General features: G+C 37.3%; 2 protein-coding genes across 2 annotated transcripts; both read right to left on the reverse strand.

The window, feature by feature from the left end:
- Positions 1-145: 145 nt before the first annotated feature.
- On the reverse strand, positions 146-10,757 carry LOC132187612 (mediator of RNA polymerase II transcription subunit 33A-like). Its single transcript, XM_059601979.1, has 12 exons — positions 10,477-10,757; positions 9,744-9,854; positions 8,818-9,156; positions 7,927-8,243; positions 7,739-7,830; positions 6,327-6,687; positions 5,106-5,316; positions 3,747-3,861; positions 3,421-3,582; positions 2,234-2,885; positions 1,685-1,891; positions 146-1,237 (listed from the first exon to the last, which is right to left on the reverse strand). The coding sequence occupies exons 1-12, from the start codon at positions 10,755-10,757 to the stop codon at positions 153-155; spliced, it is 3,933 nt and encodes a 1,310-aa protein (XP_059457962.1). The 3' UTR covers positions 146-152.
- A 990-nt stretch (positions 10,758-11,747) lies between these two features.
- On the reverse strand, positions 11,748-19,819 carry LOC132167397 (mediator of RNA polymerase II transcription subunit 33A-like). The gene is made up of 12 exons (XM_059578359.1): positions 19,539-19,819; positions 18,924-19,034; positions 17,670-18,008; positions 17,274-17,590; positions 17,068-17,159; positions 16,195-16,555; positions 15,327-15,537; positions 14,413-14,527; positions 14,131-14,292; positions 13,381-14,035; positions 13,034-13,243; positions 11,748-12,868 (listed from the first exon to the last, which is right to left on the reverse strand). The coding sequence occupies exons 1-12, from the start codon at positions 19,817-19,819 to the stop codon at positions 11,748-11,750; spliced, it is 3,975 nt and encodes a 1,324-aa protein (XP_059434342.1).
- Between the last annotated feature and the right edge of the window lie 6,645 nt (positions 19,820-26,464).

Below are 26,464 nucleotides of genomic sequence, written 5' to 3' on the forward strand. Positions count from 1 at the left end.
AGCAAAAGCTTATTACTGCTGAACTTTGCTGCATGGGAAGTAGTATGTCACTGCATTCTCTGTTATACAACTCTCTTCTTAAAACAATTTTAGATGAAAGAGGGAAGGAAAAACAAACGAATAAATAATAATAATAAAAAATTATATGGAAATTACAACTCGTTTTCAATTATCAGCTCAGCAACTGCACCCATAGTACCAAACCCACGAATACTAAGCAAAGCCAGTGCAAGCTCTCCCTTGTTCCACCGCCCCAAACCCCTGCTTAGTCTCTTCAGGACATCTACATCTGCCTCCCGCATCCAAGTTGGTGCACAATCTATCATCAAGCTCAGAAACTGTGAAACATAGGCACGCCAAGTCGCCGAATCGCAACAGAGTGATATCTTCCCATCAAGTGCTCCTGCTATGAATTCCATGTGGCCCGAAAGGATTTTTCGATGACAGCTTGATGCCATTGATGATGAGTCAACTCCCCAAACAAAAGCTCCACATTGTAAGGCAAAGTATGCGAGAGCATATCCCTGTAGCATTTCAACCTTCCCTTCTGACCTTCCTTCCAACTTTGAACTGTGAGAAATAAACAAAGAAGGCAAAAGTTCTTCGAACAATGACCGAACCAAACCTAAGCCTCCGCATAACCATACTAAAGAAGCCCCAAGGGAAGCCACTAGATTCACCTGTGGCAATGCTACAGCAAGTGAAACCTCTCCAGATCTCACTGTGTTCTTGGTTGTCTTCAACTTCTCCAATCTCTCATTAGGAAGTCCTCTACTTGCTATCTCTCTCACAGAATCCATCAAGAGGGACATAATATTTTCTGTCATGAAGATAGCTCCTTTGAAGTACCGGTACACGTGTAGAAAGAGAATTCCAGGGGCACCAGGGGATCTAAGTCCATGGCCAAAAAGGACCCCAACACCACCATTGCTTGAGATAGGGGTGGCATTTAAGCCAAGTGTGGCAGTAAAGCAGCTTTGGAGAAGTTTAAACAAAGCATTATGGTTTTGGAGAAAGACAGTACGAGATGCAGAGAATACAAAGTAGTCACTCCAACGTTTTGCCTTTTGGGTCCAAAGGGAAGCCACAATTGGCATGCAAGGCCATAAGCATCCTGCAGCAAGGTATTCCAAGGCCGGGGTAGCCAAACGGAGAAAACACTCAGAGGCTTTATAGGTTAAGGTAAGGCTTACAAAGGCAGCCAGGGGCAGTGGAAGTGTAGCTGTAGAGCTTCCACCTGTGGGAATCACAAGACAGTCAGAATATGAAGTACCAATTTCAAGAAAAATGTAAGAGAAACCATTGATAACAATTTAATGCTGATGCTCATTTCTGAACGTTTACTAAACATTTATGAGAAGAATTCTGATTCATAAAACTTGAGCCAAAGTATACAACATAGACGTGATGGTAGTGTCTGGTTTTGCAAATGAGTCTTATAAAGCTTTCGACTCTAGACACCATCAACCAGAACCACATCTTTTTGGGTAAATACCGCTAATTGGGCAATACAATTTATTTATTTTTCTTGCTTATACATGTATAATACCCGTGGAGAAGGTCCCAGGATCAAATGACTTGTATAATTCAAGGTTTGGGAAGTTTAGTTGAAAGTTGGAGGCCTAACAATGTGGCCTAAGGTTGTTTTCAAACACACGTATAAGCACATAGTGTTAAAACGAACCTGAAGCAATGCTTGGGATGTCAACACCAGTGGCAGCTATGATTTTCTTCATCTGTTCTTCAACCTTAGATAGATTTGCATTAGGGCTGGGCCAATCTGTTCCATTCATAGAAACTGGTTTCCAAATACCCCTGGTTACTTCAGCAGAGAAGTAGCTTATAACGGATGCAAAAGACGCAGGAAGAATATCAGATAAATTTTTAAGCCCTGAAATATAAAAAGATTTAGGTTACAACACTACATATTTGGTTCAAGCTATACTGAATAGTAATTCTTTCAACCAAAATTGGTTGTCACATCAACTTATTGGGAAAAAAGTACATTTAACTAATTTGAATTCCAAGGTAAAATGAATAACAGCGGATTCTGAAAGTCTAAGAATATCCCATCAGATAGGCTTTCAATGAGATTGCTGACAGCGGCATAGATTATCAGGGGAAGGTTTTCAAAGAAGTAAATCTATAACCAGTTAACTTGTTCACCTGTAGCACCTATATAAAAAGATGAACTCACCAACACAAATCGAACAAGGACATGCATCAGACTGACCTGTAGCTAGTTCACGTGGTGAAAGTTTTCCATTATCACAGGCTGTTAAAACAGCATCAACTACAAAAGGAACAGCTTCAAGTATATCCCATGCGGGTAATTTGGGTGTCAGTAAGGCATCTTTATTTTTAGTTCCAGAGAAACCACTACTTCCAGAAGTAACAGAGTGCACAGACTGACTTCCTTTGCAAATATTTGAAAACATAATTTTAAGAAGCTCATCAACAGTCTGATGTACAGGGGTCTCTTCAAGTCTGGAGAGGGGTGAAGCTATGCATGCAAGATGCCGCTGATACCAAACTCTTAGTTTTGGAAATGAATCAACAAATATGGGGTGTAGAGTAGATGAACTTGCAATTGCTGAGAGTCTCCTTTTATTTTGACCCTGGTGGACATTTCTAGGAGATTCCAGGTGGGAATTACGGAATAGTAGGAGGTATTCCGGAGTTGGTCGGGATTCGACTGCATCTCCTACTCGCCTTTCAAGAGGAGGATGATTAAACCTCCATAGCCTCAAAAGAACAGTAAATGCATTTGAAAACACATTGTGAGCAGAGATTCTTTCCTCTGTTGCAATAGTCCACAACACATTGGGCATACATGACCCAAAAACCTCACAGATTGACATCAATGAACATGCAAGTTGTGGAATCTGGCAATAGAAGTGGAAAAACAAAACAACCTTAGTTCACAGCTCTTTCCTTTTTCTTCTTAATAAAGCTACTGGGTTAAAGCTCAAAATATATTCAACTCCATCATTTCTTATCCGGTAGTGAAAGATGCTCATTTCAAACAAAACCCTTATAAACATTATTTCAACCGTCTGGCTGCAAGAACAGCTTGCAACTATTCTGCTTCACCAGGAAGCTAGAATCGAGTTAAAGCATGACCCTCTTGTTTTCTATCAGTTTTTTAATCTACATTTTTTCTGGCTGTCTGGCTATCCCTAAAGCACCATCAAGCCATATCACATTGGTGCATCCATTGATACTCGTACATGACAGCATCTTCGCAGCAAAGTTTAGCATTTAGGGTAGTATTCTTTGAAGACAGAATATGAGGAGAGATAAATTAACTGTTTAGGTAGTATTCATTTTGTACTTGATCAAAAAATCTATTAAACCAACATTAGTTTCATTTCTTATCCATGTGATGAAGATGTTTGGGTCAGAGGGAGTGAAATTTACCAAGCCATGTAGTGAAAAAATCAGAAGATTATCCGAGGATGCTATTCCAAGAACAAGTTCATTCAGCAATGGAGCATAAGCTATCAAATGACTTTCACTACCAGAGTACTCTGCAGGAGCTGGAGGAGACAATAATCTAATAATAAAATCAGCAGTGTGCTCCTGCATGACATGTAGACCTTTCATGTAAATATGTAAATGGAGACACTCTTAATCCAGTGAAAACTAAAATTATGAAGTGAAAACAAAAAGATAACCAAATAATTAGGAAGAACCAACAGTTCTAAAGAACATGAATGTAAAAGTTGTTTAATTTGATACCATACCTGTAGATTCCAACCCCAAATTAGTGAGGCCCCACAAAGAATCATCGCTACTGATATCTTCTCATCATTTGATCCATTGATAGCAATCTCGAATATTTTCTTGAGTTCTGCTAAGCTTCCACCAAACCCATGAGCCTAAATTCAGTTGCTTTACCCTGGGTAGATTTACTAAAAATAGCATTTTATATACCTGGCTTCAGGAAAGAAAATGGTGTAACTGAAGACCAGGCCATATTTGTAGAAACTAGGTAATCTAATAGTTATGCATCCATATACTGAACAGAAACACCATTAATGTATTGCGTGTCACAGTGTCAACAGCCAAAGGAAAAACAATTTAGATTTGTTTTTGTTTGTTTTTGTTTTGACTTCACAAATTATAAGGTCCAACCTCCATAACTGCCATTGTCTTTTACATGTTCAAGACCACAAAAGTTGGATGGAGCATTTGTTGGAGCCCCCCTAAATATCACATCCAAGTTGGCCTTGTCAATCAATCCTATGCTCCTGACCTCCAAGATCTCTGCTGGAACAATAAGATTCTAGAATCAATTAACCCTGACCTTATCAGTCTGTGTTCTGCTATTCCACCTTAAACATGTTGTGAGTGTATTTGTGAGGTTTGTATCCCACATTGGTAAAGTATAAAAAGAGTGAGTGGTCAACATACCTAAGTGGACCTAAGCCCATTAGCTTAGACTTTTGGGCTAGAAGTGGTGCCGTAATATGTATATTAACTTACTCTTGTTTAACTCCCTTAACAATTGGTATCAGATTCATGGTTAGCTTCTGCTGCTAGCTTCCGCTGCTGATATATGTGTCATGATTTGAATCCAGTAAAAAGTGTGTGATGGCACTTGAAGTACGTGTGACACTCGTGTAATCACAAGTGAGGCAGAGATTTGTTGTGAGTACACTTATGAGGTTTGTGTCCTATATTAGTAAAGTATAAAGAGAGTTAGTGGTTAATATAGCTAAGTGAACCCAAGCCTATTAGCTTAGGCTTTTGGGCTAAAAGTGTTGTCCTAATATGTATATTAACTTACTCTTGTTTGACTCCCTTGGTGCTTCTCTCCATAACAAAACCAATTGGTGTTAAGGGAGACAAACTCAAGTCTTTTATTGACCTCGACATTGCATCCAACCAACCAGTTTTTAAAGCAGTCGCAGTAGGTTGATGGCCAGAAAAAAGACTTTGTCACATCTTATGAGAATCAATTGTTTAGAGAAATGAATCGGGGAGTTTTCTTTCATGCAGAGGACCAAATAAGTTGGATAAAGAAATCATGTAGCAAATTTCAATTATTTGTGTTAATTTCATTTTGGTTGAGATGAACTTAGGAATAAGCGTGAATATACCTTGAAGCAGGCCTTGAAACCAATGCATTTATCATTACTGGCGTAAGCGATGCTCCCTGCATCAATGATGACCAACCAGGCACCTCAGTAGGCACACTATGAGGTATTTGAATGATGTTTCCGTTCACATAACCTGGCCAGAAATATGCTGATGTGTCCAGTAGATTTCTAGCTATACAAGCCTCAACTATTAGATGGTGCATGTTTCCAGCTGAAACCAAGGGCATGTGACTAATATTAGAAACCATTACATATATAATACAAAGACAAACAGAGGTCCCACAGGAAAAATAGAATTGAGCACTATGTTCAAGCTATAATTTGTAGAACACTGTTACACGAAAAGTGATGGGTAGCTATAATCTGTAGAATACTTTTTAAAAAAACTGATGTGTTGAACACTTGATGACATAACACTCATGTCCCTTTGTCTTGAACAATGAGAATTATAAATGGATTGAAATTCATTCACACAGGAAATTCAGAGAACTCAAGGGTGTGTTACACATTATCTGTCAAGTAATACCCAATTCTTAAATTTTTTACTATCTATTGTTGTTTTGCATTTGTATGACACTCAAATATGTAATTTGACAAAGACACAAAATAGCCATGTCCTTGCATGTAGATTTTTTGGAGTGGTCAGGTCCAAATTTGCATCTTTGTGTCAAAACATTACACTTTTATCTGCATTTACAAATCATAAGTTTCAAGCTTAGGGAATTAAGGAGGCATTTTAGTTAAAAAAAAAAAGGAATGTCGGCAACATAAAAATACAAAAAGAACTACATTTTGAAATATTTTTGCTCTCTAGAAATCAATTGCTGTTAAGTGTGACTGTGATGCATCAAAATAACTGTCTAATTTTACTGTAACTGTATAGTTTGACTGCCTGAGATTTTCTCTCTCTTGCTCTTGATATATTGGTAACAAAAAAACTAGGAGTAGGTTTAGTAGGGTTTTACACCACTGCAAGGCAAACCTTGGCTATCTTCCTCTATTCCTTTTTTCATTGAGACCACTTTCATCAAATCACCAGATATCAAACACATCATACAAGAATATGACTGAACATAAGCATAGGTATATTTTTCAGACGAGTGAGTTAACTACTGTGCCCCTATACCAAAAGTATCACAATGCTACGCCAATTTGAAATTTACATCTATGGAAAGCTTTGTAAAAATCTTAGATAAATGATGCGAATTTGTTAAAACTTACAACAATTAGTTGGCGTATCTTTCACACTAATGCATTCTAAGTATGCATTTCCATCATCGATGCCTGAAATAAAGAACATCGCTTTTGCAGCAGCCTGGTTTGCTGCAGAAACAATGGATTCGGGTGGAATCAGCAAGCCCTTGTAATCGGCCAGCATCTGTAAGCTGAAGACCAAATCAATGCGACACTTTCCTGGAACTCTTTTCTCTTCCCAGGGATTGGAGGAGCCATATTCTGTTTCATCAAATGTAGCACTTTCTTCTTCCTCAATAAGATCAGCAACCACTAGAGTTGCGATAGACAGTAACAAGCATAAGCGAGAATCAAGACGAGGCATGGGGGCCTCAATGGGATCCCTTTCCTAGCAATTCATGAAAAATTAAAATGGAAATAAAAATTAGTGTAGTTTTTAGAAAGGTAAAAATCTATATGATGCCCATTTGAAATGCAAAAAATAAACTCTCTTTACCGACTCTGGTGCTCCAGTTGATCAATTCAGTAACAAGAAACTTTGATGGTTCAATGGTAATAGAATATAATTCAGACCAATAGGAAACTTTTTTTTTAATAGATAATGTATATTCAAACAACGCGCAAAGTGCTGTATGTGTAAGCATTGTGGAAAATCTATCAACCATTTATTCATGCATTGTGAGGTTGCAACAAAGATATGTAGTGCACTTCTTCAGCTTTTTAGTGTGGCTTGGGTTATGCCTCACAGGGTGAGCAAGTGTTTGGGAAGTTGGAGGGGACAGTTGGGCAACCTTCTTGCGTTGCACATTTGGAGGATGGCTCAGTTGTGTGTGATGTGGTGTCTTCGGCGAGAGTGAAATGCTTGAAGTTTTGGTGATTGTGAAAAACTCATTGGAATGTTTTGTATATTTGACATGTGCATGATGGGGAAGTGGACTAGGTCTCTTGATTCTTTGAGTTTTTGTACTCCCAAAAAGTTAGGTATGGAGGCAAGGATACAATTTGTTGCATTCCATCAAAAAGGAAGACATTTGAAGTGAAGTCTTCTATCAGGTATTGTCTACTCCGGCACAGTCCACTTGTCCTTGGAAGAATATTTGGAAAGTTAAGGTTTCCTCGAGAGTAACATTCATTGTGTGGACAGCAACTCTAGGGAAAATATTAACATTGGACAATCTTCTTCCCCAAAAGTTGAAGCATCCACCATAAAAAGGAGTTATTCTGTTGTTGTTGTTGTTATCATCATCATCACCATTTTAAAAGGAATTACCCCATTGTTGGTTTTCCCAAACTAAAATTATTGAACATCATAAGGCATTAGGATCCCCAAAATGAATGCTTCATTTTTCTGGTTCCAGAGAGTTGAGGGAAAAGCTTAAAAAGCCAAAAAAATTCCTAGACAAAAGAGAAATTGGAGTTTAACCACAACAACTTCTCACCCTTTGAACAAGACGAAGAGCTGCAATCCACAGGTGCAAAAAGGTGTTGTGCCAGGTGGTGCAATTTATGGCTCGAAGGACCTTAATGAAACCTGCACAAAATGACACCTCAATACCTCACAAATACCAGCTTTATAAGCACAAAATTATACCATTTTTAAAAAATTATTTGGAGTAATATTCTTTACCGGTGATAGTTTCAATAGCACTTTTGGCATTAATCTCTGTTGAATCCACAGCATCTTCTAAAACCACATCAAGAGGGAGCCAAAGAGAAGAATGACTAGCCTCATTGCACAGAACATCAGAAGAAGCTAAAGGTCCAATAGCTACAGTGTCATGGAACTTTTGCATTGACTTTAATTTGCATTTTCGAGAGACCATGTGAGTACAAGAAGCAAACTGCAGAAGTGCCTCTGGAGTTATAACTTTTGTATCTCTCAATGCTGATGAGTTTGCTGCAAGCATCTGTAAGCACTTTGTAAAACCTTCCCAATGCTTGGACCTGACAAAGTGGCAGTCAATGTTAAAGCAAAAATCACGCATTCAAGACTATGTCCAAGCAAGAAACTAAGTAATCTACTTGTGAAAAGACGTGTTTTTTTATTTTATTTTATTTTTCTCTTTTGGAAATAATATGGGGTTTCTTCAATAGAATCTGAATCTGTACTTAAATAAATTCTCCCAAAGAACTTAATGATAATTGAATGGTGATCCCTGCTATCATCATCATACAAGGGATTTCAGATATCATATGTTAATTTTGTTCAAAAAATCAATCTGAAATTTCATACATGGGTCAAATTATAGCAGATCAATCTTATGGGCTTAAGGAGGGATAGAACGCAATGAGTAGAAAAAGAAAATATATGGAAAATAATATAGAAAGAGCTGTGATCCTAAATGATGTAAAATCGAAATATCTAATTTATGTAGCTGACACAAATAAGTAGGAGAAAACTGTGTCCATGGTGAACTTCTGTTGGACTTTTGTCTGCTTTTTTCACTCACACAAAATAGCCAAATCACAGTAAATCAAGTGTGGAGAACCCCGATTACAAAGAGAAGAAATCATGTACATGTTTTGGCGCGCCAAGTCAAGAATCCCAGAAGTTACTTTATTTTGCAGAAATTGCCCAATTAGCTCAATAGCCATCACAGTGTTAAATTTCTGCATCCTCTCATGATGTTCGGTCTGCTTCTCGCCATAGTTATGTATTTCCATATCATGAGGATTAGTTACCCATCTAGGCTTCTTCTCAGAGGTATTTGCCAGCAACCCTTCATCATCTAATGATGCATCAAGCAACTGCCACACAGTTGCAAAAATGAACTCAACCACAATAGCCCCAGCTTCACTTGTTTGCATACCAAATATCTGGGAAAGCTGAAGAACAGTATCTATTGATTGCATAACCCTGTGTAAAGAAGATACACTAGCTATTGTCAATGAAAACCCACATTAAGTGGGAATAATTTATGGAATCTCAACAAGATCAACTTCACTTTAGCAATTCTAGTAGAGAAATAGAGAGAGGAGAAAACTACACTAAATAACATTAGGATTTTTATGGGCACATGAAGTATTTTCAAGAAACTTATTCTTAATCTGGGAGCCATATCTAAGAAGTTAAATTCCAACGAGATGATCTTAAGCTGAAGAACAGTGTCAAATGAAATCCAGCCTAATTTGGTAAACTTTGACAGAATTTATAATTATTCAAAAGAGGGCATCCTCTGGTTTTCTTAGTAGAACTTGACCAACATTTCTTACTTTACTGGAAAATCTTCATATATATATATATATATCCCATATCCTTGAAAGTTTTAAGCATTTTGTGTTTCCTATCTTCAGAATTGTTCCATAAAGCAAGATACAAGCAACATAACACTAACTTATACATTATTTAAAAAAAATAATAATAAAAAAAATAAAATAAAATAAAAAAACCATAAAAAACTCAGTTAGTCTCACATGGTATACAAAACAAAAATTATATCATACCTTTGAGAATTCATCCCATTTAATTGGGATTTAAGAGAAAAAACATGTCTCTTGAGGAGCTCCATGAAAAGCCTATACGCTGCTGGCTGGACAAGTCGACTTGGAATAACCCTGTAAATGAATTACCAGGACTTAGACATGAAACTGTACGTGCAATTAATCAACTAGGAAACAACAATTCTTTTAAGATAGAATTAAATTATGTCGGCAAATAAAAAAGAAGCAAAAAACAAAATGTGAAATTTGGGCAGAATGAGCTGCTACTTTACAATAATTACGGCCGAAAATTAACAATTTCACATTAGCTGGCAAGCTACATAAAAGTATCAGGTTCTTTTCTTTTTCAGCAGTCAATTATAAATATTTAAATAGAACATTTTCTTCCCGGTGTTACATTTACATTAAATAGCAAGGAATTTAAAGTTCAAGTTAATTAAAGAGATTTCCATTGAATTTCATATTCAAACAACCTAGTAGTACAACTTTCATGAATGTATGATTTACAAATATAAGAAACAACTTGCTTGATATAATACAACCCTTTTCACCATAATTTCCAAATACCCAGATTTAAAGGTCAAAAAGTTACTTCTGATAGAGATAGATGTTTTCTACTCTGCAAAAACAACACCACACAACCAAGTGAGCATTCCACAAAGACCCACTTCCAAGAACCCAAGAAGGCAAGATTTGGAAAGCATCCAAAACAAAATAAAAACAGAAAAGTTCAAACCTTGTAGAAAGCAAAGCAAGAACAAGCATAGGCGGCACAATGTTGAGCACCAAGGCCCTGTCTAGGAACTTCCACATGATGGGAACGTTGTTGTCCCAGCAAATATAGGAAACCAACACATCCGCCAGCTCTATAGAGGGAAGACTTACACACACTTCCTCCGAGTTCAAGTACGAGGACAACTGCATTGCCCAGAGAAGAGGGTCGCTACCCTTTTCTTGGGCCTCTTTGGTCAGCTCTATCACGCTCCCCCATATACTTCTTTGTGCGGCCTCGGCCATTTTCCGGTGATACAATGCCAAGTTCTTGGTTTCAAAGAAAACAGAGAAAACAGAGTGTCTTTTTCTTTCTTTTCATATATATATATTCTTGGTTTTGACGTGAAATTTGGAGTATAATCGGTGAGAGAAGAAATGGTCAAATGGGTTAATTGTAGTGTGATCAAATTTAGAACATAACTTCATTGGTTTATTTACTCTGAATTTGGCAAGCATGCCATTCCAGTCACGTTACATGTATATATCCACGTGATATTTACTTACATCCTTGTTTGTTGGACCCGTACCATAACATATAGAATTAAATCTGATGATTGAAAAAGCTACAGTAAATCTCTTGTCCCATAATTTTTTTTTTTTTTTTTTAATAGCACCTAAGACAAATTCGTTTCTTTGAATCAGTATGTTCTAGAGTTTTTAAGGTTTTCTAATACATATAAATTTCTTTAAATCTCAAAAGTTTTTTTTTTTTTATTATTCTTATTGATGTCAGAGATCACTTCACAACATTAAGTTATGGTTGAAGAGTTTTGTTAATATATTTTACATTATTCTCTAGAGTTTATTGTATTTCTTATTAGGGTTTATTTCTTACCTTAATTAGTTTAGGATTACTTACTAATTACTCATAACGTCTTTGTAATACTTCATATATATATATATATATAACATGTAGTCCTTGCATATGCTTCTCCCTCTCTCTTCACTCTCTTTTAACATAATTTTCAATATATTTAACAAAGACAAACATAGAGTCAACCTCTTTTGGATAATATTCCCCAGTCGGCCAGTCTTGAGGGTAAAGTTTTCCATTATCCAAATTAACTTGAGAACCTTTTGCTATAGAAATGGAAGTTTCTTACTGCAAATTAAAGCTTCCCTACGAGACGAGGGATTAATGCACAGTTAAATTGTATATATATATATATATATATATATATAGTAGAGCTAAAAGAGTAGTGAATAATGAAAAGAGAGGAAGAAGTAATTAATTTACACGTCATTTTCAATTATGAGCTCGGCAGCCGCACCCATGGTACCAACCCCACCAATCCCCAGCAAAGCCACAGCAAGCTCCTCCTCGTTCCATTGTCTCAGCCTGTTACTTACTCTCTTCAACACATGTACATCAACCTCTAGCACCCAATTTGGCGTGCAAGCCACCATTATGGTGAGGAATCCAGAGACATAAGCACGCCAAGTAGACCAATCACAACCAAGTGATATTTTCCCATCAAGTGCACTTGCAAGAAAGTCCATGTGGATTCCAAGGATTTTTGGACGCCATATTGATGTAGACGATGTTGAGTCAACACCCCAAGCAAAAGCTCCACAAAGTAGTGCAAAGTAGGCAAGGGCATACCCCCCAAGCATTGCAACCATCCCTTCAGAATCAGAACCTTCCTTGTGCTCAGATATAAACCAAGAAGGCAAAGTCTCTTTTATCAAGGATTGAACCAGACTGAAGCCGCCGGATAACCATACGAAAGAAGCCCCAAGGGTGGCTGCGAGTTTGACACGAGTCATTGCTGCAGCAAGCGAAAGCTGTGTGTATCTCACCATTCCAATCCTACTCATCCTTAACTTCTTGTTTAATCTCTCTCTAGGAATTAGCCCACTAGTACTAGATGCTATTTCTCTGACAGAATGCATCAAGAGAGAAACAATCTCTTTTGTTATGAACACAATATCTTTAATGGATCGATAAACGCGTAGATAATGAATACCCGGGGCAACAGGAGAAATCCCACCACACAAATGGGATCCAAGTCCATGCCCAAGAAGTGCTCCAACACCACCACCACTGCTTGAGATAGGCATAGCATTCAGACCAAGTGTGGCTGCAAAGCAGCTTTTAAGGAGCTGAATCACTGCATCATTGTTCTGGAGGAAGGCAGTTCGAGATGCAGAAAAGATAAGGAAGTCACTCCAGCGCTTTGCCTTTTGGGTCCACAGGGAAGCCACAATTAGCATGCAAGGCCACGGACAACCTGCTGCAAGGGACTCCAAGGCGGGGCCAGCTAAATTGAGAAAATGTTCAGAGGCTTTATAGGTTATGGTAAGGCTTACAAAGGCAGCCAGGGGCAGTGGAAGTGTATCTGTAGAGCTTCCACCTGTACGTGGAAGTCAGAATATATATGATCATCAATTAGATAAATCAAAATGTAAGAAATTAAAAACCATTGATAATAACCATTTATTGCTGATGCTCATTTCAGAATTCTGATATATTCCTAAAGCTTTCAACTTATCTTTTTTGGTAAATACTACTAATTTACCTGAAGCAATATTGCTTGGGAAGTCAACACCAGTGGTAGCTATGATTTTCTTCATCTTTTCTTCAACCTTAGATAGATTTGCATCAGGGCTGGGCCAATCCGTTCCATTCATACAAACTGGTTTCCAAATACCCCTGGTTACTTCAGCAGAGAAGTAGCTTATAACGGATGCCAAAGACGCAAGGAGAATATCAGATAAATTTTTAAGCCCTGAGATATTAAAAGATTTATATATGTTACAACGTACACTACATATATATTTGGTTCAATAATATAATATCCCATCAGATGGGGTTTCAAAGAGATTGCTGACAGGAGCATAGATTATCAGGAACAAGTAAATTCACCTGTAGCTACTTCACGCGGTGAAAGTTTTCCATTATCACAAGCTGTTAAAACAACATCAACTACAAAAGGAACGGCTTCAAGTATATCCCATGCGGGTAATTTGAGTCTTAGTAAGGCATCTTCATCTTTAGTTCCAGAGAAATCACTACTTCCAGAAGTAACAGAGTGCACAGAAGACTGACTTCCTTTGCAAATATTTGAAAACATAATTTTAAGAAGCTCATCAACAATCTGATGAAGAGGGGTCTCTTCAAGTCTGGAGAGGGGGGAAGCTACGCATGCAAGATGCTGCTGATACCAAGCTTTTAGTTTTGGAAATGAATAAAAAAATATGGGGTGTACACTTGATGAACTTGCAACTGCTGAGAGCCTCCTTTTATTTCGACCCTGGTGGACATTTCCAGGAGATTCCAGGTGGGAATTATGGCATAGTAGGAGATATTCGGGAGTTGGTCTCAATGCAGCTGGGTCTCCAACTCGCCTTTCAAGAGGACGATGATCAAACTTCCATAGCCTCAATAGAACAATAAATGCATTTGAAAACACATTACGAGCAGAGATTATTTCCCCTGTTGCAATAGTGCACAGCACACTGGACACACATGACCCAAAAACCTCACAGATTGACATCAATGAACACGCTAGTGTTGGAACCTGGCAATATAAGTGGAAAAACAAAACAACCTTAATTAGTTTCATTTCTTATCCATGTGATGAAGAGGTTTGGGGTCAGAGCAAGCCACATTTACCAAGCCATGTAGTGAGAAAATCTCAAGATTATCGGAGGTTGCTATTCCGAGAATAAGTCCATTCAGCAATGGAGCATAAGCTATCAAATGGCTTTCACTCCCAGAGTACTCTGCAGGAGCTGGAGGAGACAGTAATCTAACAATAAAATCAGCAGTGTGCTCCTGCATGAAAACAAAAATTATGAAGTGAAAACGAAAAGATAACCAAATAATTAGGAAGAACCAACAGTTCTAAAGAAAATGAATGTGATTTTCTTTTTTTAATTTGATAAATATCCATACCTGTAGATTCCAACCCCGAATTAGTGAGGCCCCACAAAGAATCATCGCTACTGATATCTTCTCTTCATTTGATCCATTGACAGCAATCTCGAATATTTTCTCGAGCTCCATTAAGCTTCCACCAAACCCATGAGCCTAAATTCAGTTCAACCTCCATAAATACCTTTGTCTTCTACATGTTCAAGACCACAGAAGTTGGATGGACCATTTGTTGCCCCCCCTCCCCCTCTAAATGTAACATCAAAGTTGGACTAGTCAAACAATCCTATGCTCCTAACCTCCAAGATCTCTACTGGAACAATAAGATTCTAGAATCCTACACTAACATTATGGCAATACTAAGACGGCAAAACAAACTAATTGTGATAGGGTTATTTTGATGGTAACTATACCAAGAAAGAGCAGATGAGTTGTAACACCCCACCCTATTGACACACAATATTGTCCGCTTTTGGCTCTCCCGAACCAGACTTCTTAGGAGATCACCTATTCTGGTACTACTCTTGCAGAAGCACACTTAACTGCAGAGTTATGATAGGTTCATTGTCATCATGACTTTAAAACGCATTGTTGTTATGAACGGTGAAAGTGTGGAATGTCACATGAGTCAAGTGGGATGAATCTTGTTTAGGGTGTCAAAACTCAAAGGTTCCCAAGATCATTTCTTGGACTGCCCCCATTACTAAATACACTTAAGCAAAATTTAAAAGAGGAGGGCTGCAGTAGGTTGATGCCAGAAAAAGACTTTGTCACATCTTATGAGAATAAATTGTTTAGAGAAACGAATCAGGGAGTTCTCTTTCATACAGAGGACCAAATAAGTTGGATAAAGGAAGGAATCATGTAGCTAATTACAATTATTTGTGTTAATTTCATTTTGGTTGAGTTGAACTTAGGAATAAGCGTGAATATACCTTGAAGCAGGACTTGAAACCAGTGCATTTATCATTACTGGAGTAAGCGAAGCCCCCTGCATTAATGATGACCAACCAGGCACCTCAGCAGGCACACTATGAGGTATATGATTGATTTTTCCGTTCACATAACCTGGCCAGAAATATGCTGATGTGTCCAGTAGATTTCTAGCTATACAAGCCTCAACTATTAGATGGTGCATGTTTCCAGCTGAAACCAAGGGCGCGCATGTAACTAATATTAGAAAGCATTACATATATAATACAAAGACAAACAGAGGTCCCACAGGAAAAATAGAAATGAACATGTTCAAGCAATAATTTGCAGAACATAAAGACACAAAATAGCCATTTCCTTGGACCATGGATGTAGATTTCTTGGTAAATTGGAATTAAGGCTGCAGTTTAGTCAAAAAGGAATGCTGCCAACACAAAAATACATAAAGATGTACATTGGGAAATATTTTTGGTCTCTACTAATCAATTGTTGTTAAGTGGATGCATCAAACTATAACTTTGTCTAATTTAACTGTAAACATATAGTTTGACTACCTGAGATTTTCTCTCTTGTTCTTGATATATCGGTAACAAAAAAATACGAGTAGGTTTAGTAGGTTTTTACACCACTGCAAAGCAAACCATAGCTATCTTCCTTCATTCCTTTTTTCCTTGAGATCACTTTCATGAAATCATCAGATATCAAACACTTCATACAAGAATATGATAGAAGATGAGAAGCATAGATATATCTTTTGGATGACTTCAATAGGAATGCGGAGTATCACAATGCTACACAAGTTTGAAATTTAGCCCTACAGAAAGCTTTGCAAAAATCTTAGACAATGGATGAGAATCTGTTAAAACTCACAACAATTAGTTGGCATATCTTTCACACTGACGCATTCTAAGTAGGCATTTCCAGCATTGATGCCTGAAATAAAGAACATCGCTTTTGCAGCAGCCTGGTTTGCTGCAGAAGCAGTGGATTGGGGTGGAATCAGCAAGCCCTTGTAATCACCCAGCAATTGTAAGCTGGAGACCAAATCAATCCGACACTTTCCTGGAACTCTTTTCTCTTCCCAGTGATTGGTGGAGCCATATTCTGTTTCATCAAGTGCTGCACTTTCCTCGTCCTCAATAAGATCGGCAACCACTAGAGTTGTGATAGACAGTAACATGGATAAGCGAGAATCTAGACGAGGCCTAGGGGCCTCAGTGGGATTCCTTTCCTAACAATTCATGAAAAATTAAAATGGAAAAAGGAATTAGTGAAGTTTTTAGAAAGGCAAAAAACTATATGACGACACCCATTCGAAATGCAAAATATAAAACTCTGTTCACCGACACCGGTGCTCCACTTGATCAATTCAGTAACAAGAAACTTTAACAGTTCAATGCTAATAAAATATAATTCAGACTACTAGGAAACTTATCACCCAAGCATGAACTTCTTCACCAAAAGTCAAAACATCTACCACATAAAGGAGTTATTCGGCTGCTGATGTTGCTATTGCTGTTATTATTATTATCATCATCATTACCATTTTAAAAGGAATTACCCCATTGTTGGTCCTCCCAAACTAAAATTGTTGAGCATCATAAGGTGTTAGGATCCCCAAAATGAATGCTTCAAGAAAGCTTCATTTTTCTGGTTCCAGAGAGTTGAGGGAAAAACTTAAAAAGCCAAAAAAAAAATCCTAGACAAAAGAGAAATTGGAGTTCAACCACAAAAACTTCTAACCCTTTGAACAAGACGAAGAGCTGCAATCCACAGGAGCAAAAAGGTGTTGTGCCAGGTGGTGCAATGTATGGCTCGAAGGACCTTAATGAAACCTGCACAAAATGACACCTCAATATCTTACAGATACATACCAGATTTATAAGCACAAAATTATACCATTTAAAAAAAAAAAAACAAAAATTTGTTTAGAGTAACATATTCTTTACAGGTGATAGTTTCAATAGCACTTCTGGAATTGATCTCTGATGAATCCATAGCATCTTCTAAAACCAGATCAAGAGGGAGCCAAAGAGAAGAATGACTAGCCACATTGCACAGAGCAGCAGAAGAAGCCAAAGGTCCAATAGCTACAGTGTCATGGAACTTTTGCATTGACTTTAATTTGCATTTTCGAGAGACCATGTGAGTACAAGAAGCAAACTGCAGAAGTGCCTCGGGAGTTATAACTTTTGTATCTCTCAATGCTGATGAGTTTGTTGCAAGCAGCTGTAATAACTGGGTAAAACCCTCCCAATGCGTGGACCTGACAAAGTGGCAGTGAATCTCAACCAAAAATCTGCTGTCAAGCCAAAATCACACATTGAAGTGAAGAAATCATGTACATGTTTTGGCGCGCCAAGTTGAGAATCCCGGAAGTTACTTTATTTTGCAGAAATTGGCCAATTAGTTCAATTGCCATCACAGTGTTAAATTTCTGCATCCTCTCATGATGTTCAGTCTGCTTCTCGCCATAGTTATCTATTTCCATATCATGAGGATTAGTTACCCATCTAGGCTTCTTTTCTGAGGTATTTGCCAGCAACCCTTCATCATCTAATGATGCATCAAGCAACTGCCACACAATTGCAAAGATGAACTCAACCACAATAGCCCCAGATTGACTTGTTTGCATACCAAATATCTGGGAAAGCTGAAGAACAGTATCTATTGATTGCATAACCCTGTGTATACACGAGCAATTGTCAATGAGAACCACAATAAGTGGAATAATTTATGGAACGGAACAACAGCAATCATCTCAACAAGATCAACTTCATATTAAAGCAATTCTAGTAGAGAATAGAGAGAGGAGAAAAATATACTAATTAATTGCAAACAAGTTTATTTACACGGAAATAATTGCTTGTGTGTTAATCTAGACTAGGTTGTAGAGTACTTTATTTTAAATAACATTAAAATTTTTATGAAATCCATATTTAAGAAGAAGATGAATTGTTCGAGAAACTTGATTAATCCATATTTAAGAAGAGGTTAAATTGCAATGAGATGATCTTTAGTGCTGGTGGCATGCAAAATACATTGTCCTTAGGTGTAAAATGAAATCCAGCCTAATTTGGTAAACTTTGATATCCTCTTAGTCATTGTTGCTACCTCTTCAGTTCTTATTTGGCAGATATTATTAAATCACCACTTATTTCAAAAACTTAAACCGATAAGAAGAGGTAAATTAAATCGTTTAATCAACACTTCCCTTCATATGTGGGCTCAAAGTTCCATTAAATAGGTGATGCCCAATACGTATAATATTTAATTAAAATTGAGGAGTAAATGACGGAGTTAAATTTAATCATTTAATCAACACTTTTAACATATATGGCCTTTAATCATTTATAATTATTCAAAAGATGGCAGCCTCTGGTGGTTTTTTTAGCAGAACTCTATCAACATTTCTTACTATACTGTAAAATCTTCATATTATATATATATCCTTGAAGGATTCAAGCATTTTGTGTTTCCTCTCTTCAGAATTGTTCTATAAAGCAAGATACAAGCAACATAACACTAACTTAGACACTATTTAAAATAACCCGGCCAGTCATTCTCACATGGTATACAAAACAAAAATTATATCCAACCTTTGATAATTCATCCCATTTAATTGGGATTTAAGAGAAAAAACATGTCTCTTGAGGAGCTCCATGAAAAGCCTATACGCTGCTGGCTGGACAAGTCGACTTGGGATAACCCTGTAAATGAATGACCAGGACTTTGACATGAAACTGTACGTGCAATTAATCCACTAGGAAACAACAAAGATAAAAAATTAAAAAAAAAACAAAGAGTGAAGTTTTTGGCAGAATGAGCTGCCACTTTACAAAAATTACGCCAGAAAATAACAGTTTTACATTAGCTGACAAGCGACATAAATTATCAGGTTCTATTTTTCACATGCAGCAGTCATTTTTAAATTTTAAAAAGGACCATTTTTTACATTTACATTTACATCAAATAGCTAAGAACTTAGAGTTTCAAGTTAATTAATAAAGATTTCCATTGAATTTCATATTCCAACAACCTAGTAATTAATAGAACTTTGGAGGATATATATTGTATGATTTACGAAAACAAGAAACAACTTGCTTGATATAATTTCCAATCAATGCGATTTCCACAAAGACCCACTTCCAAGAACCCAAGAAGGCAAGATTTGGATAGCATCCAAAACAAAATAAAAACAGAAAAGTTCAAACCTTGAAGAAAGCAAAGCAAGAACAAGCATAGGCGGCACAATGTTGAGCACCAAGGCCCTGTCTAGGAACTTCCACACGATGGGAACGTTGTTGTCCCAGCAAATATAGGAAACCAACACATCCGCCAGCTCTATAGAGGGAAGACTTACACACACTTCCGCCGAGTTCAAGTATGAAGACAACTGCATTGCCCAGAGAAGAGGGTCGCTACTCTTTTCTTGAGCCTCTTTGGTCAGTTCTATCACTCTGTCCCATATATTTCTTTGTGCGGAGTCAGCCATCTTCTGGTGATACAATGCCAAGTTCTTGGTTTCTAAGAAAACAGAGAGAACAGAGTTTTTTTTTGTTTTTTTTTTTTTTTTCTTCTTCTTGCTATATATATATTATAGTTTTGACGAGAAAATTGGAGTATAATCGGTCAGAGAAGAAATAGTCAAATGGGTTAATTGTAGTGTAATCAATTCTTGAACATCTGTAACCTCATTCCAATCACGTTGCATTAATGCGTGTACACATCCACGTGATATTTACATGCATGCCTGCATGTTCGAACTATACGAAATCTAAGAATATCTAAAATTAATTAATATGGACCATTCAAAATATTATTATTATTTTGAAGCAGCAGCAGCTAATTAAGCCAAATTCTTTTCTTTGAATCAGTGTCTTCTAGAATTTTTAAGGTTTTTCTATTATATAAACTAGCTCATAACATTTGCACTGTGCACAAGATTTTTCACTATAATTTAATTTTAAAATTTAAATGCATCTTTATTAATAAAAAAATACATATAAAAATATATCTCACATCCGATAATAAAAAAATACATATAAAGTCTCCAAGATGTAGCTCAATCGGCTGGGACCACGCCTAATGAAGCAGAGGTCACTAGTGTTAAATTAATGATTAAGTGATTAAATTTATCTCTTCCTATAAGCTTAAGCTTTTAGGACAACTGATAACTTAGCATGGTATCTAAGTGATTACTAGTTTGAATCCCTTTCCCCCCTCTTGCACACAAGAGAAGATCCATTTAGTTACTTTTAAGGGTATTTTTGTCCAAAAAAATATAAAATGACAAAATTGCCCCCCTAAAAATAACTAAATGGATCCCCTCCATTTCAAATTAAATTTGAAAGGGAAGGGATCCAAGTCCCTTGTGTGCGGGCATGTAAAAACAAAAACAAAAAAAGATCTCTAAATAAAAAAACGTTATATATATATATATACACACACACACATGTATTTGAATTGTCATGGAATCGCATTACTAATTAAGTATTGATCTTATACATTTACAAATATTACTGTCAATAATGCATAAGAGTGTTAACACTCTTATGCATTAACTAGTGACAAGTTTTGCTCCAGCTAGCCGGATTTGGGTAATTAGATGATTTAAAAAAATTTGAGAAATATTTGGTTTACATTTTTTGTCATTCTCTTGTCTATCTCGGTGCACAAGATGGGCAATTAATCCATCATTGAATATGTGGGACTCTGCATGTGAGTCTTATAGATTAAATGGTGAATTTGCAAAAAGATAGACATTAATAGATGTGCAAGAGCATGCATGTATTGTAATTATTTCAACACTTAAGCTAAATTCCTACCCTAGATGTGAAAGGTCTAAATAAGTAGGATTTTGTTTAAGTGTTGGTTGTAGTTTTTTCAACTGACTAGATTTGAATTTGCTATATCACTCTTTTTTTCATAAGAAACTTGGTATTAAGTCGGAACATATCGTTGAAAAAATTAAAGCACGTGTTGTAATCCAAATAAATAAACAAAAATCATATTCAATATTGGTTAATGGGTTTGAATATATCTCTTACAGAAAAACCCTATATATATGACATTTAATTCTAATTAAAATAGCTTAGAAAAAAAAATCTAATTAAAATAATCATTATATATAGAGAGAGAGAGAAAAAAACCCCTAAACTACAATATTAATTAATTAGTAATTAATATTACTAATTAATTAATTTTTGACATGTGAATAATGGCACGTCAATAACGGGTTAACGCGTCATTTTCACACGTCAACAATTATTGACATGTCAAAATGACACGTTACTCTTTATTGACGTGCCATTTTGATCCGTCAATAATTATTGACGTGTTAAAATGACACGTCACTTTTTTATTGATGTGTCATTTTGACACGTCAATAATTTTTGACGTGGCATAATTTGCCACGTCACTAATGTATATAATTTAAATATATATTTTTAAAATTAAATTGAATTTAAATTTAGCAACGTGGCAATCTTTGACACGTTGCTATTTATTGATGTGTGTAATTTGCCATATCACTAATTTTGACGTGGCAAATTCAACACGTCAATAAAGTTTTTATTGATGTGACACTAATTAGTGACGTGGCAAAAAGTGGGTTACTGTAGACACGTCAAAATTTATTTTTTTTATTTTTTTTTTGTAGTGAACATTTAAATTTATACACCAATGTGTATATTACTAAACATAGCGACACAAAGTTACACAAAACATTGCATCAATGTATAAATCATAAAAAAATATTACTATCATAAGACACTTAATTTTATTTTAATCCATAAAAATTAAAACATATTAAAATATTTGTTCACATATGTGTAATTTATAATGAAAGAAGTATAAAGAAAAAAATAGCAAGGGAATTTGAATTCTGATGAATAAAACATTAATAGGAAATTAGAAGAAATTTGTGATGATATTTTTGTGATACCTATTATATTTCAATACAAATAAAATTCATATAATTTTGAACATTTAAAAAATAATACATAGCAAAATAACAAATCTTTTTTTTATATATAAATAAAAAAATAAAACAGAATCTTTCACTCAATATTTAATGCAATCAAATAAATCATATCACATCATGTTTAATGCTTAATTATCTCTTTCGTATCTTGAAAGGATTTTTATTCCTTTTCTAGACAACAATCAGGGAATTCATCTCTGACAACTTGATGCCACTAGGACTGGATAGCTAAGGCGATTTCTCTCTAGAAACACCTAGAGGAGAAGGAAAAGTTTTTCCAGGCGGTTGCAACTGTGAAAGGAGAAGTTGTAACTGTGGAGAATTTTCAGAAGAGTGGCGGATGATCTATCCAATCTATTGGAAAACTTCTCATTCACGAAAGATGAAGATGCAGAAATAGAGATTCCTATTGGGGAATTCCAAGAAGTTGTGTCTTATGGCAAACCTGTATTGTGGCGAAATTGGTAGCAAATCGGATGGCAAGCAAGGAGACGATCAAAACAACTCTCAGGAGGTGGTGAAAACTCTATAGGAACCTGTCATTTAAGGTCTTCGGAGAGAACTTGTTTTTTATTGAGTTCACAAATATGCGGGATAAGGAGCGAGTGTTGGAGGGTAAACCGTGGGTTTTCGAAGGGAATCTTTTTCTCGTTGAAGACTTTGATGGTACTACCACTCCATCCAAATATACGTTTGATAAGGCTGCTTTCTGGGTGAGAATGATTAATCTGCCACTGGGTTGTATGGGGCAAGCTATTGGATGTAGGATTGGAGGAACCGTTGGTATGGTGGAGGTTGTGGATACGGATGCAAATGGGATTGGGTGGGGTGAATTCCTAAGAGTTAAGATTCTTCTTGACTTGACAAAACCTCTGCCAAAAGGTAGGAAAATCAACATCCAAGGGAAATCAGAATGGATTACATTCTAATACGAACGTCTTCCCAAAGTCTGTTTCACTTGCGGGATCATCTGTCATGGGAAGGTGGGGTGTTCTCAAAAAAGCTCATTACGACATCGAGATACCAATCAATATGGCCCATGGTTACGAGCTGCTTCCCTTACACGGAGGGTGGACAAAAACCAAAGCAGGCTTAATCTGACGAAAGGTCATGCTAAGGAAACACGTTGGGAAGGGGGAAGGAGAGCAATTGAAGAGAACATGACCGGCGGTAGGTTGGATACGATGAGCGGCGAAGCAGTCGTTTCGTCGGAAGCAAGGAACCCTAAAGCCCAAAACAGAAATTTCGGTGATTTAGGAATGAATCATGGCGGATTGGGCGGGTTTGTTTTTGGAAAGAATCCGTTTGTACGTGATGATGCTCTAAAAAGGGAAGGGCGTGTGCAAGCTAGCGAATCTTACGCGAGGAGTAATTCCAGGTCAACAAAAAATGATATTTATTTGAAAAAAATTGGAAAAGGAAAGTTGTCAAACGTAACCGATGCAGATACATCATTAGGGTCTCCTGGTAATGGGCTTTATTCGGCTGAGGGGTGGAAGGATATGGATGCCATAGGCCAAGGGGGCCTACCTCAAAGCCCCATAAAGTTAAATATGTACACGGGCCCGTTGTTTTCTGATGTGGAGAGGACCCTGCTGGACAAACATGCGGGAGGAAGAGGACGTGGGGGAACTGTTTCAGGGGGTGATGAGAAGACTATGGTTTCTTGGAAGAGAAAGGCCACTAGGGACATTGAACACACTGATGAAAAAAAAAAAAAAAAAAAAAAGGGAAACCAGTGGGGATGTTAACATGCGGGAGGAAGAGGACGTGGGGGAACTGTTTCAGGGGTGATGAAAGACTATGGTTTCTTGGAGGAGAAAGGCCACTGGGGACATTGAACACACTGATGAATGGAACCAATCATAGGGGCAACAGAAAAAAAAAAGAAAAAGAAAAGGGAAACCAATGGGGATGTCCAAAATGGTGGTCCAAGTCCTAGGGGCCACTCGTTGAAGAATGTAGTTGACAATATTAATGGATCGGGGATGGCGTAGGCTGCGGAGCAACCCCATCGACCGCAATGAATATAATTAGTTGGAACTGCCGAGGGCTTGGAAACCATTAGACAGTTAGAGAGCCTGGCAGGTTGGTTAAGCAAAATAAGCCCATTTTTATTTTCTTAATGGAGACCAAATTACGTAAGGAAAAGATGGAGAATATACGATGCAAGCTTGGTTTTTCAAATATGTTTGTGGTTGATAGTGTGGGGAAAAGTGGAGGCATGGCGCTATTTTGGGGGGAAGAAATATGTGTTACTTTCCAGAATTTTAAATGCCATATCAATGGCGTGGTGAAAATTTCGGAAAGTGATATGCCATGGAAATTTACTTGTTTCTATGGTCACCCCGACGTTGCGAAAAGAAATGAAGCTTGGGCTTTACTCCAACATCTGGCACATTTAACCCCGGTTCCATGGGTTTACATCAGAGATTTTAACGAAATAGTCGAAGGTTTAGAAAAATGGGGTGGAGGGCGATGGTCGGATAGCCAAATGCTTGCTTTCCCGCAAGCTATAGAAATTTGTGAATTGTCGGATCTCGGGTTTCGGGGCCCAAAGTTTACTTGAAGTAATTGTCATGATGAGTTGGATTTTACAAAGGAACGTTTAGATCGGGGTATGGCTAATTCGGAATGGAGAGGGTTATTCCCGGAGATGGAAGTGGTGGTAGAAGCAACAACTTGTTCAGATCATACTCCTTTAGTTCTGCATTTATTAGGTGATGGTGCATCCGGGCGTGGGTACAAAAGATTCAGATATGAGGCTAAGTGGCATTGTGATGAAGGCTACGAGGATGTCTTGAAGCAGGCCTGGCTGCAAAGGAATGATGCAGAGAGTGAGTGGTGGGTGATCGGCTCCAACTTATCCAGATGCAAAGATGCTTTTGTGAAGTGGCAGCAAGGACGTGATGAAGCCATTCCGGGGACTATTACCCAACTACATAGATGACTTCTCATCTTGCAGGGAAGTGAAAATGAAGGAGTGGGTGAAGAGACAAAAATTGTTCAACAGGAGTTGGAGCTTTTGTTGGAAAAATCCGATCTCAACTAGCGGCAGAGAGCAAAAATTAACTAGTTACGGTGCAGGGATCGGAACACGAAATTCTATCATGCTTGTGCAAATTATCGCAGAAAATCCAACACTATTTATGCCATCTCCGATGCCAATGGGAGACTTTTTTCTTCGGAGGAAGAGGTACAATTGGCTTTTGTCAATTATTTTGTTGGCTTGTTTACTTCTGAAAGTGCATGAAATATGATGTCGTGCTTACAGCCGTTGAATTGCCGACTTACTACGGCTATGAATAGTTCACTGATGTAGCCCTTCACAGCGGCGGAGCTGCAGTTCGCACTTCATAATATGGCGCCCTTAAAAGCCCCGAGTCTGGACAGGTTCCTTACAGCATTTTTTCAAAAAAATTGAAACATAGTGGGAGAGGATATTTGCAAAGCAATTATTGGGTCGCTCAATTATAGTATTATGCTTGAATTTTTAATTATGACTCATATTGCTCTTATTCCGAAGGTGAAAAATCTCATTAGTGTGTCTGACTATAGGCCTATCAATCTCTGCAATGTCGTTTATAAGCTGATTTCTAAAGTACTCGCGAATAGACTGAAGAAAATCCTGCCTCACATTATTTCTCCTGTACGAAGTGCCTTTGTTCAAGGGAGATTGATTACTGACAATGTGCTTGCGGCATATGAGACACTCCATACAATGCACATTAGGATGAAGGGGAAGAAAGGATTTATAAGGGTAAAATTAGACATGAGTAAAGCCTATGATAGGATGGAGTGGTGTTTCCTTGAGGAGGTCATGAGACTAGGGCTGGCAAAACGGGTCAGCGGGTTGACCCGTTTATGACCCGCGGGTACCCGTGACCCGTTTAGCCAAAACCCAAACACGACCCGTTTATTAAACGGGTCGGACCCCCCGATACGACACGAACCCGGGTATTTCACGGGTCACCCGACACGACCCGTGAGACCCGTTTAACTTAAAAATTGATTTTTCTTTTTTAAAAAATAAAATAAAAATAGTTTTAGGGCAGTTTCTAGTAATCAAACCGAACACAGAAAAGAAAAGCAAGATAGAAGGCCCAGGCGAGAGGTGTTTTTATTGTGGAAAGCAAAGAAACCTTTAGAATGAAG

The sequence above is a fragment of the Corylus avellana genome, chromosome ca1 (assembly GCF_901000735.1).
Source record: "Corylus avellana chromosome ca1, CavTom2PMs-1.0".
NCBI lineage: Eukaryota > Viridiplantae > Streptophyta > Magnoliopsida > Fagales > Betulaceae > Corylus > Corylus avellana.